This window comes from Poecilia formosa, unplaced genomic scaffold (assembly GCF_000485575.1).
Source record: "Poecilia formosa unplaced genomic scaffold, Poecilia_formosa-5.1.2 Scaffold134, whole genome shotgun sequence".
Classification (NCBI taxonomy): domain Eukaryota; kingdom Metazoa; phylum Chordata; class Actinopteri; order Cyprinodontiformes; family Poeciliidae; genus Poecilia; species Poecilia formosa.
Genome location: NW_006800073.1, coordinates 1352533 through 1364847, shown reverse-complemented (window position 1 = coordinate 1364847; position 12315 = coordinate 1352533). Strand labels below are relative to the sequence as shown.

General features: G+C 37.2%; 1 protein-coding gene across 1 annotated transcript; it reads right to left on the bottom strand.

The window, feature by feature from the left end:
* Window positions 1-149: 149 nt before the first annotated feature.
* On the bottom strand, window positions 150-12158 carry LOC103144975 (perforin-1-like). Its single transcript, XM_007562172.2, has 5 exons — window positions 9870-12158; window positions 5513-6066; window positions 2419-2557; window positions 2127-2338; window positions 150-1794 (listed from the first exon to the last, which is right to left on the bottom strand). The coding sequence occupies exons 2-5, from the start codon at window positions 6043-6045 to the stop codon at window positions 927-929; spliced, it is 1752 nt and encodes a 583-aa protein (XP_007562234.1). The 5' UTR covers window positions 6046-6066; window positions 9870-12158; the 3' UTR covers window positions 150-926.
* Window positions 12159-12315: the final 157 nt, after the last annotated feature.

The following is a 12315-nucleotide window of genomic DNA, read 5'->3' as shown; positions in this document are numbered from 1 at the left end:
GTTTCAACACATTCTCTTAAATAGACATAATGAAACCTCATCCGCACACAGGAAGCTTCACCACTTCCGTGTTTATGCCGGGGAACACAGTGAACTTTAAAATGAACACTATCTCTTTAAATAGATCAAAGCTCAAACACCACAAGCAATTCAGAGAACATGCTTTTATTCTGCATAAATATGATAACAATAAGCTTTCAGAGTAATATTTCATCATCTAGATATAAAGCAAAGCGTTTTGTATAATTTCTAAAACCTAAAAGTACACAATGGTATGTTGTTACATTACTGCAGGGCTGGGCGATATGGCTCAAAAATAAAATCAGATTTTTTCCATACTTGATCTGATTCCTAATTTTAATTGACTTTTTTTTTAACTGCTTACATTTTTGAAAAATAAACTACAACTGCTAGAAAATCTTTTCAAAAAGTGGCTTGTTTTTCAATCATCTCTTCTACTTAGCTATACGACGGAGTATTAGGGCATTTTTTTTTATTACAAGAACAATCATAATATTAGAATAAAGATGCAATTTTACTAGAGGTATGTTAAAATTACATGGGAAAAGTAGTAAAGTAAAACATAATGAAAATAAAGTTATAGTATTTCTAGTAAAGTACGAGTAAAAAGTTGAAATAAGGAGAATAAAGTCATAATTCTATAACTTTATTTTTGTAATTTTATGTTTATTATTTTCTTGGCATGGCCCTAACACTCCGTCGTACCAAGAGTGAATAGATGAAAAAAAACAACCCTAAATTTTCCAATAATTAAATCTTCAAAAACCAAAGATTCGATTAATCGATCAAGTCAATTTATCGCCCAGCCCGACATTATTGCTGTGCAGTTTAATCATTAACATGCCAACAGGCCGCTATATTAGAAATAATGCCAACTTGCTGGGCTAAATGTGGATAAAAGCCGCTCACACCGAGGTTTTGCCAGCCAGGCTCTGGTTCCAGTGGGAGCTCCCTTCATCCACAAACACTCCCATCTCCACCAGCACGGATTTCGGGATCGGGTGGGCGTGACGGGACACGTACAGGCTCCTCAGGCTTTCCTTCATGCGCGACTTGTTATACTCGGTGCACAAACTTCCGGTCAGACTCGGAATACACTTCACTTCCCATTTGAAGTAGAATCGGCCATGTTGGAGAGGGCACACGTCTTCTAAGGGTCCGGCAGACAGGCGTCGCTCACATTCTCCCAGCAGGTCGTCGTCCCATTTGTTGTCTTCATCCCAAATTTCAAACCGCACGACGCTTCCAGAAGAGATGTCCCTGGTTTCTAGGTCAACGCTGGTGCCCCAGTTCGGGCTGTTGTTGTTTACAATGACGGAAGAACGGTAAACCTCCTCTTTGTTGAGGAAGACCTTGACGTAGCCGTCCGTGCCGCTGCTGTGGTCCCCCCACAGACTCTCAGCCTTTATCACCGTTATAAAGATGCGGGCCATTCCCTTCCGGGTCGGGCAGCAGTCAGTGTTCACCGCTGGTTCGTTGTGGCACTGGCAGACGCAGGAGTCCTTGGAGTCGGTCCGTATTCCGGCCTGACAGCGCTCGCTGCAGTTCCTCCACAGGCCTTTCTCCAAAATGTAATGGCTGATGGCTTTGCGCAGGTTTTTCCTGACCGGAGTGTTTTCAGGGAGTAACTCGTGGAGCGAGGAGAGGGAATACGAAACGAGGTCTGGATACTGTGGGACCGAAGTGAGCCATTCCTTGTAGGCGTCTGGGTTTTTGTTGGCGGAAAAAAGAAGGTCCGAGTCTGTGGTGAGCCCACCTTTTATTTCTGTGAACCTGGAGACAGAAAATCAGAGGATTGGGACCAACTAGTAATAATAAAGAATTCTGACTTTTTACTCAAAATTCTCACATTAATCTCAGAATTTTTAAATGTTTTTTTCTCAGAATTCTCATAATCAAAATAAAAGTCCAAATAAAAAGAAGCTGTAAAACAAGATGGCGGCTTTGGCCGTGCTGACATCGATCTAAACTATGGAAAACCCGAGTGCATTGGTGGAAAAAAATCTTATATTCCAAAAAATAAACCTTCAAAACCAAAGATTTGCTTAATCAGTTTTGTGGAGTAATCGCCGAGCCCAGGCAGTAGCATAATAAATGTTCTGTACCTGTCGCTGAAGGTGTCGGAGAAAGATTTCTTGCTGTCCAGTTTATCTGCAGACGTCTGGCAGTGCTTTGTCTCTGCTTTTATATTAACTTTGATGCTTGCAGACGCTTCGGCCTCCAGACACATTTGGATTTCCTCTGTTCTCAGACCCTGCAGACTCGCTTCGCAATTCGCGATGCTGGTCACAGACTTGATCTGTCCTCCCAGCTTCACCTGAAACAGCATCATGAACCCATTCAGCTCATTTAACTCTTTGTGTCCTGTTCGCCTCAGTAATGCTTGTTGTTACTCACCTTGGTGATGTAATGGGTGCCATAAACATCAATCAGCGTGTAAAATCTGGACTTGTATTCTGGGCTGTAGACTTTAGGAAGCTTTTTCACTGCTTTGTTGAAATCTCTGTTCAACTTGGGAGTGCTGGACACTCTGTAGCTGCAGGAGCAAGGCACAAAAACAATGAAGCAAATCCAGTTTGGCTTCATTTAGTCTTGGTGGATTCTATCAGATGAACTGATGCCAGGTGGAGGTATGAAATCTTCACCTAAAGTTTTATTTTTCCATCTACTGAAGGGATTTAACCAAAACTTTACAAAATTAATTTCAATATGTATACCTTTCTTCATCCACATTTCCAAAAACAGCCAATTAAACGATACTAAACTCAGTTTAATGCTACAAGCAAGTTATGAACTATTAGCACAAAGAAAACTTCATCTCAAAAGGCATCTAGACAGAAAAATTCAGTCTAAATCTGGCAGATTTTATGTAACGTTTACATTCCTGAATGTGCATCGATGTTCACTTTTTAACAAGTAAATGTGTAAAAATAAAGGTAAAGCTTTTGTGGTTTGACGAATACGAATGGGAAATTTCCATAAATAGGAAATAAAAGGAGTAAATTTCTGACAAAAAAACTTTCAAAGAAAACAAAGAAATTTTTAGATTAATATCAGAGATCTTCTAAAAAGTCAAACATTTGACTTTTCCATCTTTTCAAGAAAATTTCTGAAATTAATCTCAAAATTTCAGAGTTTTTTCCCCCCCTTTCTCTTTTGGAACCTACTGTGTCCCTAATATGTTGACGTAGATGAATCCATATTTCAGGTATGAAAAAATATGAAATATAGTTTAGATAAGTTGAAAGTACCATAATTTCATTTCTCCATTTAAAAATGCAAAATAATCTTATTGTGGGTTCTTTTCTTTTGATTTCCTGATCAACAATAAATCAAACACGCAACATTAATGAAACAAAGAAGAAAAAAAACTAAATCTTATTTGCCTGAATGAAAAGTTTTGCAGTTTCCTCAGCTTTTGGATCAATTTTCTGGTCAAGAATACAATTTTAGTCTATTTACAGCAGCAAAAATGACAACCTTCTTCAAACAACTTTTGTTTTTTGTTTTTATACAAGCTGAATAAACGTGCGTGCCCAAAAATGTTTTTGAGTAAAAGGTGTGGATGTTTGTGCCCCCCACTTCCCGCCTCATTGCGTGTCGTTGTCATGACCACGGGTTTTTTTCAAGAAGGTGTAAAACCTCAGGCAACAAATTTCTACAAGTAAAAACAGAAACTAAACGTAAAAACATAAAACCTTGTTGGTCTTCTTGGCCTATGCAGCGTGCAACAGGAGACAAAGGAACAGTTTGTGCTTCAGTTGTGGACCAGCTAGGAATTTCAAAGTTTCAATGATTTCTCCTCTACTTTAAAAAAAAATGTTATTTAAAATTAGCAGAGCACAACATAAAACGTAGAAAAATTAACAAGAGGAGATTATCAGCTAAAATCTTGCATCAAGCAACATAATTTAAGATTCATTTCTGCAGAATTGAAACAGTGAAACTCTCAGCCATTGGTAATTCATATAATATTCATAATTATGTTCTGAAAAATGTTTTCCCCGTTAAGATTTCTTCTGTTTTTGGCTCTTGGTGTCTCATTTAATGTTTAAGATCGACTCAAACTGCAATAGTTTTTGTTTTATGTTGTTAAAAAATAATAATAAAAAAAGTGAATGTAAAAAAATGTTTCAGATCATCAAGCACATTTTTAGGAGACAAAAATAGCCTGAATATATATTTAAAAACAGCTTTAAACAATGATTTAATTTCCGTAATTAAGTGAAAGGCAATGATGCAAAGTACAACAGTAAGACCACCTCTGAACGACAAGAAAAAAATGTTTCCCAGTGGCCTAAACAAAGTTCAAGCGAAAAACCAATGCTGCACCATGACTATGTTTGAGGTCAATGGTGATTAACCTCCAATGTGGCTGCAATTCTGCAAAGAACAGTGGGTTGTTGTACAAGCATGATGATAACCATTGCTGCAAACACTGGAAAACCCAAATATTACAATTACTATGTTGATTATTTTCATATTGGGCAAGGTTGGTCTGGGAAGAAAATGATCAGGGAGTTTCTCAAAGGTTTGGTCTTTAAATATTCATTTGATTCAAGTTTGTTCAAGCAGAAGTACATGGAAATGTAGCCATGTCAGAAACCTCCAGAATGTGACGTAACAAATCAGCAGCCGCTGCCCCGTTACCTAGCAACCCCAGCAGAGCTCCGTCCGTAACCTAGCAACCTAAGTGGCACTCCAGTACATCTGGTCAGCTGGTTTTACCACTGTGTTCGCTGTACAATGGTTGCTGGAAAAGATAAGTGTTTGTGCACATGTGTTTGCAGCCAGTCTTGCTGGAAATAGGCACCAGCACCCCTCCCAACTCCAATAGGAACGAGGGAGTAAGAAAATGGATGGATGGATGGATGGATGGATGGATGGATGGATGGATGGATGGATGGATGGATGGATGGATGGATGTTTGCAGCCATTTTCATGTGTAAGTGTAAATGCTGAGTTAGGCAGCAATATATTTTGATTTAAAGTGACAAGAGCCCATAAAACAACTCCCTCTGAACTGATCAGATTAAAATCTCTATCTGAGAACGATTTTATGCAAACAATGTATTGCTATCTATCTAGACCTATAATAACCGGTGCAAGGGAGCATAATACATCAACTTTAAACTTAGATTCTTCGGTTGGGTGGAACTCTGCCAGGGTTGCTAGGTAACCGGTGGAACCCTGCTGGAGTTGCTAGGTAACGGCCCAGTGCCTGTGGAATGTGACTTAAAAAATGGGAGGTTTTTGAAATGGCTTATTTTTCAGACACTATAAAACATTAAAGTATTACCAAAAAATGGCTGGTTTTTTTTTTTTAAACTTGGGCTGTTTAAGAAACAGTTGAGAGCCAAATTGAAGAATAAAGACGTTTAAGATGTAAATTTTTGCATAACAGGTCCCTTTTCAGAAGCATTTCAGATGCTTCTGAAACTTTGGTTTGACCTGAAAACATATTAATTGTTTTGCAGAACGTTTTTCTTACCTGTAGTACTCACAGTACATGCTGGTACTCGCAAAGCTGAACTTGTCATTCTTTGTTTTCTCCATGGAATATTCAGCCACCTTCGATGTGGTCCCAGCCAGCATCAGGCTGCCAGATTTACCTTTCATTTCGACTTCTAATTCGGTCTTCCAGTTGTTCTCAACAGAGGAGGTGCTGGAGCTGACCAGAGACTCGCTGGATTTGTGGAGCTTGGAGGAAACTTTAGCACTGCAGGTCTGCTTGGCCCTCCAGTCCAGCACGGACAGGGGCAGCTTCATCTTTTTGCCCTCCAGAAACGGGTTAGTGCACAGGGTGCAAGTCTTGTCTTTGCGTTTCCACTGATTCATGTCGAGCACAAACGCAGATTTTCGCTCCATCTTGGTGATGTCGAAGCCTTCCCCAGCTAAGTTGGATCCAGGAGCGAATTCGGCCTCCTGACACTCTCTGGGCTTTCCTTCAGTGCAGGCTGCGGTCGAATACTGAGGGAGGCAGAGCAGGAAGCCGGCAAAGATGGAAAAACTCAACAGGAACATGCTGCTGTCCTTGGAAGTAAACTGAAAGAGAAAAACTTTTTCTCAGCAAAATCTATAACAAAAACTGCAATTAAATTAAATTAAGATTAATGGGGAAAAACTATAACTAACCGGAACTATATTGTGTGTTTATAAAACTAACACATTTATTTAATCTATTTATTAGCCTTTGGAATTGACGTGTAAACAGTTTACATAACTGTCGGCAGTTATGGCACTCCATAACCCTCCTGGAAGTGCTTATTATGATTCTATGCACTGCAAATCTGGAATAAACTTCCAGAAAACTGCAAAACAGCTGAAAAACTTAGTTCTTTAAATCTAGACTAATAACCAACCTGTTTAGAGTTGCTTTTGAACCATAATAAATTAAACATTGACAAACATTTTGATGGCACTTGACAAAATGTAAAATATTTACAAGTTTTCTCAATTGCCGACTGTATTTTTGTGTTTTCATGATGTAAAACACTCTGTACTGCCTTGTTGCTGAAATGTGCTGTACAAACAAACTTGATTGATAGTCTGCAAAAAGGCATCCTAAAAAGTTGGGATAAAACACCACAGTCAATAATTTTAATACATTTTTTTGAAAATAGTATCTTTTATGGGTATTCATTACCCAATGGATGTACACAGATTCATAATACCTACAAACCAATTAAAGTATGAAAAAGCTAAAACTACTACTTTAACTAATAAAAACTAAATTAAAACTAAAGATTTAACTAAAATTAATTAGTAAAAACTAGAAAACACACTAAATAAAAAAAGTATATTTTATTGTTTATTTCATACAAAAAGATCAAAATAATCACTGCGTATTGACTCTTTGCGCGTGACGTCACTCTTCAAAACTCCGCCCACTCCGCCATGACAACCGTCAAAAACAACCAATGAGCTCATAGTAAAGCCTGTTAAAAAACGCACGTGGTAGCCTAATATCGCTTTTATTTAGTTGATTTCGCAGCAAAAATGGTCATATGGAGCTGAGCGGCCGGCTGCACAAACAGACAAGGATGAAAACCAAACTTATCATTTTATTTTATCTTTTAATAAGGGAAGATGGCGATAGCAGCCAATGACTGGCAGCTGTTAATCATAATGACTGGTAGCCCTCAGTGTAATGGCGGATTTGCAGTGAACACACTTTTACAAGGTAAGAAGACGTAACGTTTATAAACTTTATAAGTAAGTATGATTAGAAAGATATCAAATATTGCATTATGGAGAAGATACGCGTCTAACCGTCCGTAACCATGGAAACAATGCTCCACCGTCATGTAGCCTAGCATGTACGGAACAAAACTGGTTAGCATAATTAAAAAAAACTGGTTAGCATCTCTTCTGTCTTCTGTACGTTTTTGAAGCTTCTCCGGTTGAAGGGGAAACGCTGTTTATGACACAGTGACATAAATCATGTGTTGTTAATTCAGGCAGAGTCGGGAATTTGAGCAACACGTCAGGAGGGAGGAGGTATGGGTCTGTTTCTAAGCTAGCCGTTTCAAACTTGTACCGCCGTCGATGAACCCCAACCCGTTGAGTTAGGTTCACAGAGAAATTAGCTTCACTGGAACAAGTAGAAGTCATGAAAAAACTGGCAAAAACAACTAAAGCCGCTCAGTTCAATAATCCCGATCCGCATTTCCGACGTCCATGTTAAGATCATTAGTAAAATGATATGCAAAATAGATAGATAAAGCAATGTACTTAACTACTGAATCAAAACTATTAAAATATTTTAAAAATAGTACAGTTATGATTAATTTTTAGCTCATTTTTAATGAGTTAGTGATGTCATTTATAGTCTTAAACTCACAGTAGGCTGTCTGTCTAACGGTTGTACTGCGACATGTTTCTACTGAATTTTTTATTTGCCAAACAAAAAGTCACAACAAAATAAAACTAAACTGTATTGAAAAAAAAACATTGTTCTCAGCAAGGCTTTGAGTTAAAATCCTAGCCTGATTGACCTGAAATGTGTCCAGACGTTACATGAAATCATTATTTCAAGCAACATTTTTCATGCAGCTCATAACAAAGAAGATAAAATCTCTGGTCAAAGCCTTGTGATTATCGTTATATCTGTTACCTCTTTCATCTATGACTTTGACCTTAATCTCGTTTACCTTTTTTTTTTTACTGCTGTGGCCTACCACCAAGATGCAAATGATCAAAGAGAAACCATTACTTTCTTTACCTGACCTTAAGTTTTAAGCAACATTCTGTTAAGATGTGCACCAGAATTTAAAATAAAGGAGTTTCCGTCAAACATTTTGGTTTATTGCATCTGAAGCTCTTTGTGACTTAAAAAAAAACTTGGGTATGTAACTAAAAAGCTCCATAATATAATCACCTGAGAAATGTAAAGTTGCATATTATTAGCAAATGTCTCATATCTGCAACCACTAAGAACATCAGCTGCTTTGAAAGAAGTGTAGGCCTGTTGCAATAAGCAGTAAATCAATTAATCACGACACATTAAGACAGCTCAATAGTTTCCATTTGCATTATTTATTTATTTTTTCTCTTTTCTGTCTTTCTATCAAAAACGGGATGACTAAAGTCTTCAGTTTGGTACTTTGGTCCCAATTAGCCACGTTTTTGAAGGACAATTCTGTTTACAGAGACTTTATAATTAATTTTATTTATTGTTTCTGTTGTTTTGTTTATTTATTTTGGATATTTAACCTGTCTTTTAGTTTCAGTGTTAAATGTTGACTAGAATTGAAAGTTTATTGATCTTTCAGAATGTGTTGTTGCATTATAATGTCATTATTCCTTGAAAATGGTGTCAAAACAACAATAGTATTATAATAATACCTTAACATAATAGCTATTTATCTCCTTATGGAGTGAAATCTTTTCATGACCCCCTGTAAAGGACATTTTCAAAGCATATTATGGCTCTCAAAGTATGTCCACCCCTATTAAAATGCCATCTAGTTAATATTTTTTCCATATATTGACATTTATCCTGTGTAGCTCAACGGCAAAGACATTATTCAGCTTGAGGGTTGCAGAAATGTGCACCTAATTTCAACATTCAGTCTTGATTTTGTGTAATTTCCCGTCTCAACTATACCAAAGTTATCCAGATCTTTGGATAACTTTGAATCTATAATTGGAATCCATTGAGTTTCTGGAAACGGGGAATCTTTTTTCTTCTACTTTGGTTTTCCAGATGACACTATAACATTTCAGGTCAAAACAAATAAAAAAAACAACAACCCTAAAACAGTTCTACAAAAGTAACCCCTGAGCATGATTCTGCCACCACCATGTCTAACTGTGGTCCTCCATTCTTTGTGCCAAACATTTTTCTTTTCAACATTTTGGAATATTTTAGCAACATCTGGATATTTTCTTTAAAATAAATTCTCTCTACCAACCCTTAAGTCTTTGGGTCCCACATTTACTCAAATTATTGACTTTTCCCCTTCCCTTCAACATGATAATTTCTGCATTTATACTCAGTAATTAATATTAAGGAATTATTGACTAAAAACAAGCTCCTATATCTTGGTGAAAACATACTTGTCTTATTTCAAGTGTACAAAAATATTTGCAGTAGAAACTAGACCAAAAATACTCGGTAAGATTTTGCACTTCTGCAGTGCAGAAGGCTGGTGACCTTTCTTTCTACTCAGCTGTATTTAATAATGACACAAACACCTCAAAGTAGTTTAGTGAAAACAGTGTTAAATATAATCGCAACTATAACACAAGCATTTCTGTTACCCATCCGAACGATATAACAAAACTTGCATCAACTTGTTTAAGTTAAAACACATCGATTTCATAGCAAATCAGGGACGACTCACCGATCTCTTGCCTGTTCTTTGTGCAGGAGTGAAACTGAGTGAACATATGTCGATATAAAGCGTTTAACGTTCAGAGAAATGGGGCAGGAGGTGGTGAGGGGGTTGAGGTGACAGTGGTCTTAAACGAGTGCAGGAAGAACATAAAAAAAGTGTGGTTGAAAGGTTTCGTATGCTTTTCCTCAGAGCAGCAAGTGGTCGATGTAAACTCATATGTATAACGTACGAGAGGAAACTCAGGCCAGTTTATCAGTCAGAGAGAAACCAGAGACCAAAAAATATGTCATTTCCCTGAAATAGTGGATGGATGGAGTCATATTTTATGAGAAGAGGAGAAAAACTAAGTCAGACTGTTGGAGAACAAGTTGGGCCCTAAAGGAAAAAGAGATAAATACACAAAACAGAAAAGCACCAGTAGAATGTAAACCATACACAGTGACAGTTGTACCACCTTTGAAGAACTTAAGGTGACCTTTATTCTTCCTTGCACAGATGAGAATAGTTCTATGGTCTATACAAAACATGTTCATTACATTTTTTTGTTGCAAAAATCATTCTTGGTCTGCTCAGTTCAGAATGAGCTTTTTTAGGGCGTCTGTCACTTTAAATCCGTATAAAATGCTGCTGGCCACAGCCCCAACTCAATGGCTGCAAATAGAAGAATTATAACCGTCTTTGAACATTATACAAACCAGAGGCGCCTGCAGGATATTATGGAGGGTAGTCACAATACTATCACTGCACCTGACCCACAAGAGCACAACCACATCTCCAACACAAAGACATGAAAGCAAAGCCTACCCATGTGGTGTGTCTGCGACGTCCAGAGGAGGAGAAGGTGAACTAATGATGTTTGCTTAATTTCAACTACTTTTGCAAACGTTTTGACTAGATTTAACTGTTTAGTTTAGGCAGTAAGATGCAGTAAGATGCAGTAGGGGGCAGCAGATGTCATTGTCGGCCAACCGGGTGACCCATTACCTCTTCAGTTCGTGAAACCACAAAAAAAGGTCATAAACGGCGACCTTGCCAGAACCAAGCACGTTAGAAATCTCAGGCAGGATCCAAATGACTGCTCTGATGCTGCAAGATGTGTTGACACATAAGATCTTTTTTTTCTCCACAATTTAGCTAATACTAGTAAAGAGGGTTAGATAATAAAAAATCCCAAACCTCTTCTTTTCTTTATTTACTTAAATATTTCAAGGTGCAGCTGCAGGCGCTACTGATACAAGCATCTTTTCTGAATCGCTAAGTCAGCAACAGAACAGCTGACTTTCCCATACAGCGGGAAAATTAGTTGACCAAACATGCTGGAGCTCCACTTGGGTCGCTAGGTAACGGGACCAGGCTGAGCTGGGGTTGCTAGGTAACCAGGCCAAGCTCAGCTGGGGTTGCTAGGTAACGGTGCAGCACCAAAAAACATTAAACTGTTGCTAAAAATCGTCTGAATGTTTTTTCAGACGTTCTTAGAAGGAGTAGACTCAAATGAAAGTACAAAAACATGCAGGTGCACTACTTCTCTATAATTTTATAAACTTTTTTTTTATTAGCTATGCTTTGCAAGCGTCAGTACAGCTTAATTCAGCAGTGTAGATTATTCAAATAAGAGAAATAAGTTTAACCTAACCTGTCCTTCAATAATCGTGAAACTGAAGAGAACAACAATCACATTATTCTAATTATTTGTAATAATCACAGTTACCACTTCTGTAAGAGAAAACGGACAATGTTAATACATTACTTTGCAAAAGCAAAATGCTTTTACTTTATTCTTTAATTATAAGATGCATGGAAATAAGAAATGGCCTCACCTGTTTACGAAAGGGGATGTTAGGCAATGCATGATGAAGACTACTTTTAGTAATGAACAGAAATTAAAAATAAACAGAAATGAATGAACAAAAAATATATCTGAACAAACACATGAGAAAATCACAAAAAATAATACATAAATGGACCAAAATTACAAAAAATCAGAGTTTAACAGATGGTGAAATATCCTCTGTGAATTTATGTTTTCATTAGACCTACAGGGAAGGAAATTGTTCTTATCTTCTGTCTGATTGCCTCTACATCTGGGGGCGTGCAATTATTTATTTATTTTATTTTATTAAGAAATAGTTCCTAGCTTTTTTTCTAAAAAGATTGTCATTTAAAGCAAAGGTGCAGATAATAAAACAATCTCAGCAATAGAGAGCCAGCAGCTTTAATGAATCTCACTGCAAAAACACAACATTTTACCAAGTATTTTGTCTAGTTTCTAGTGCAACTATCTTAGTAAACTTGAAATAAGACAAAACTAACTTACAAGGAACTTTTCAGTTATATATAGGAACTTGTTTAAGTCAATAATTCCTTAAAATTGATGAAAGTACTATTTCCACTGGCAGATCATTTCACATAACATGGGAAAAATGTCTTGTTATAATAAGTGAAATAATCTGCC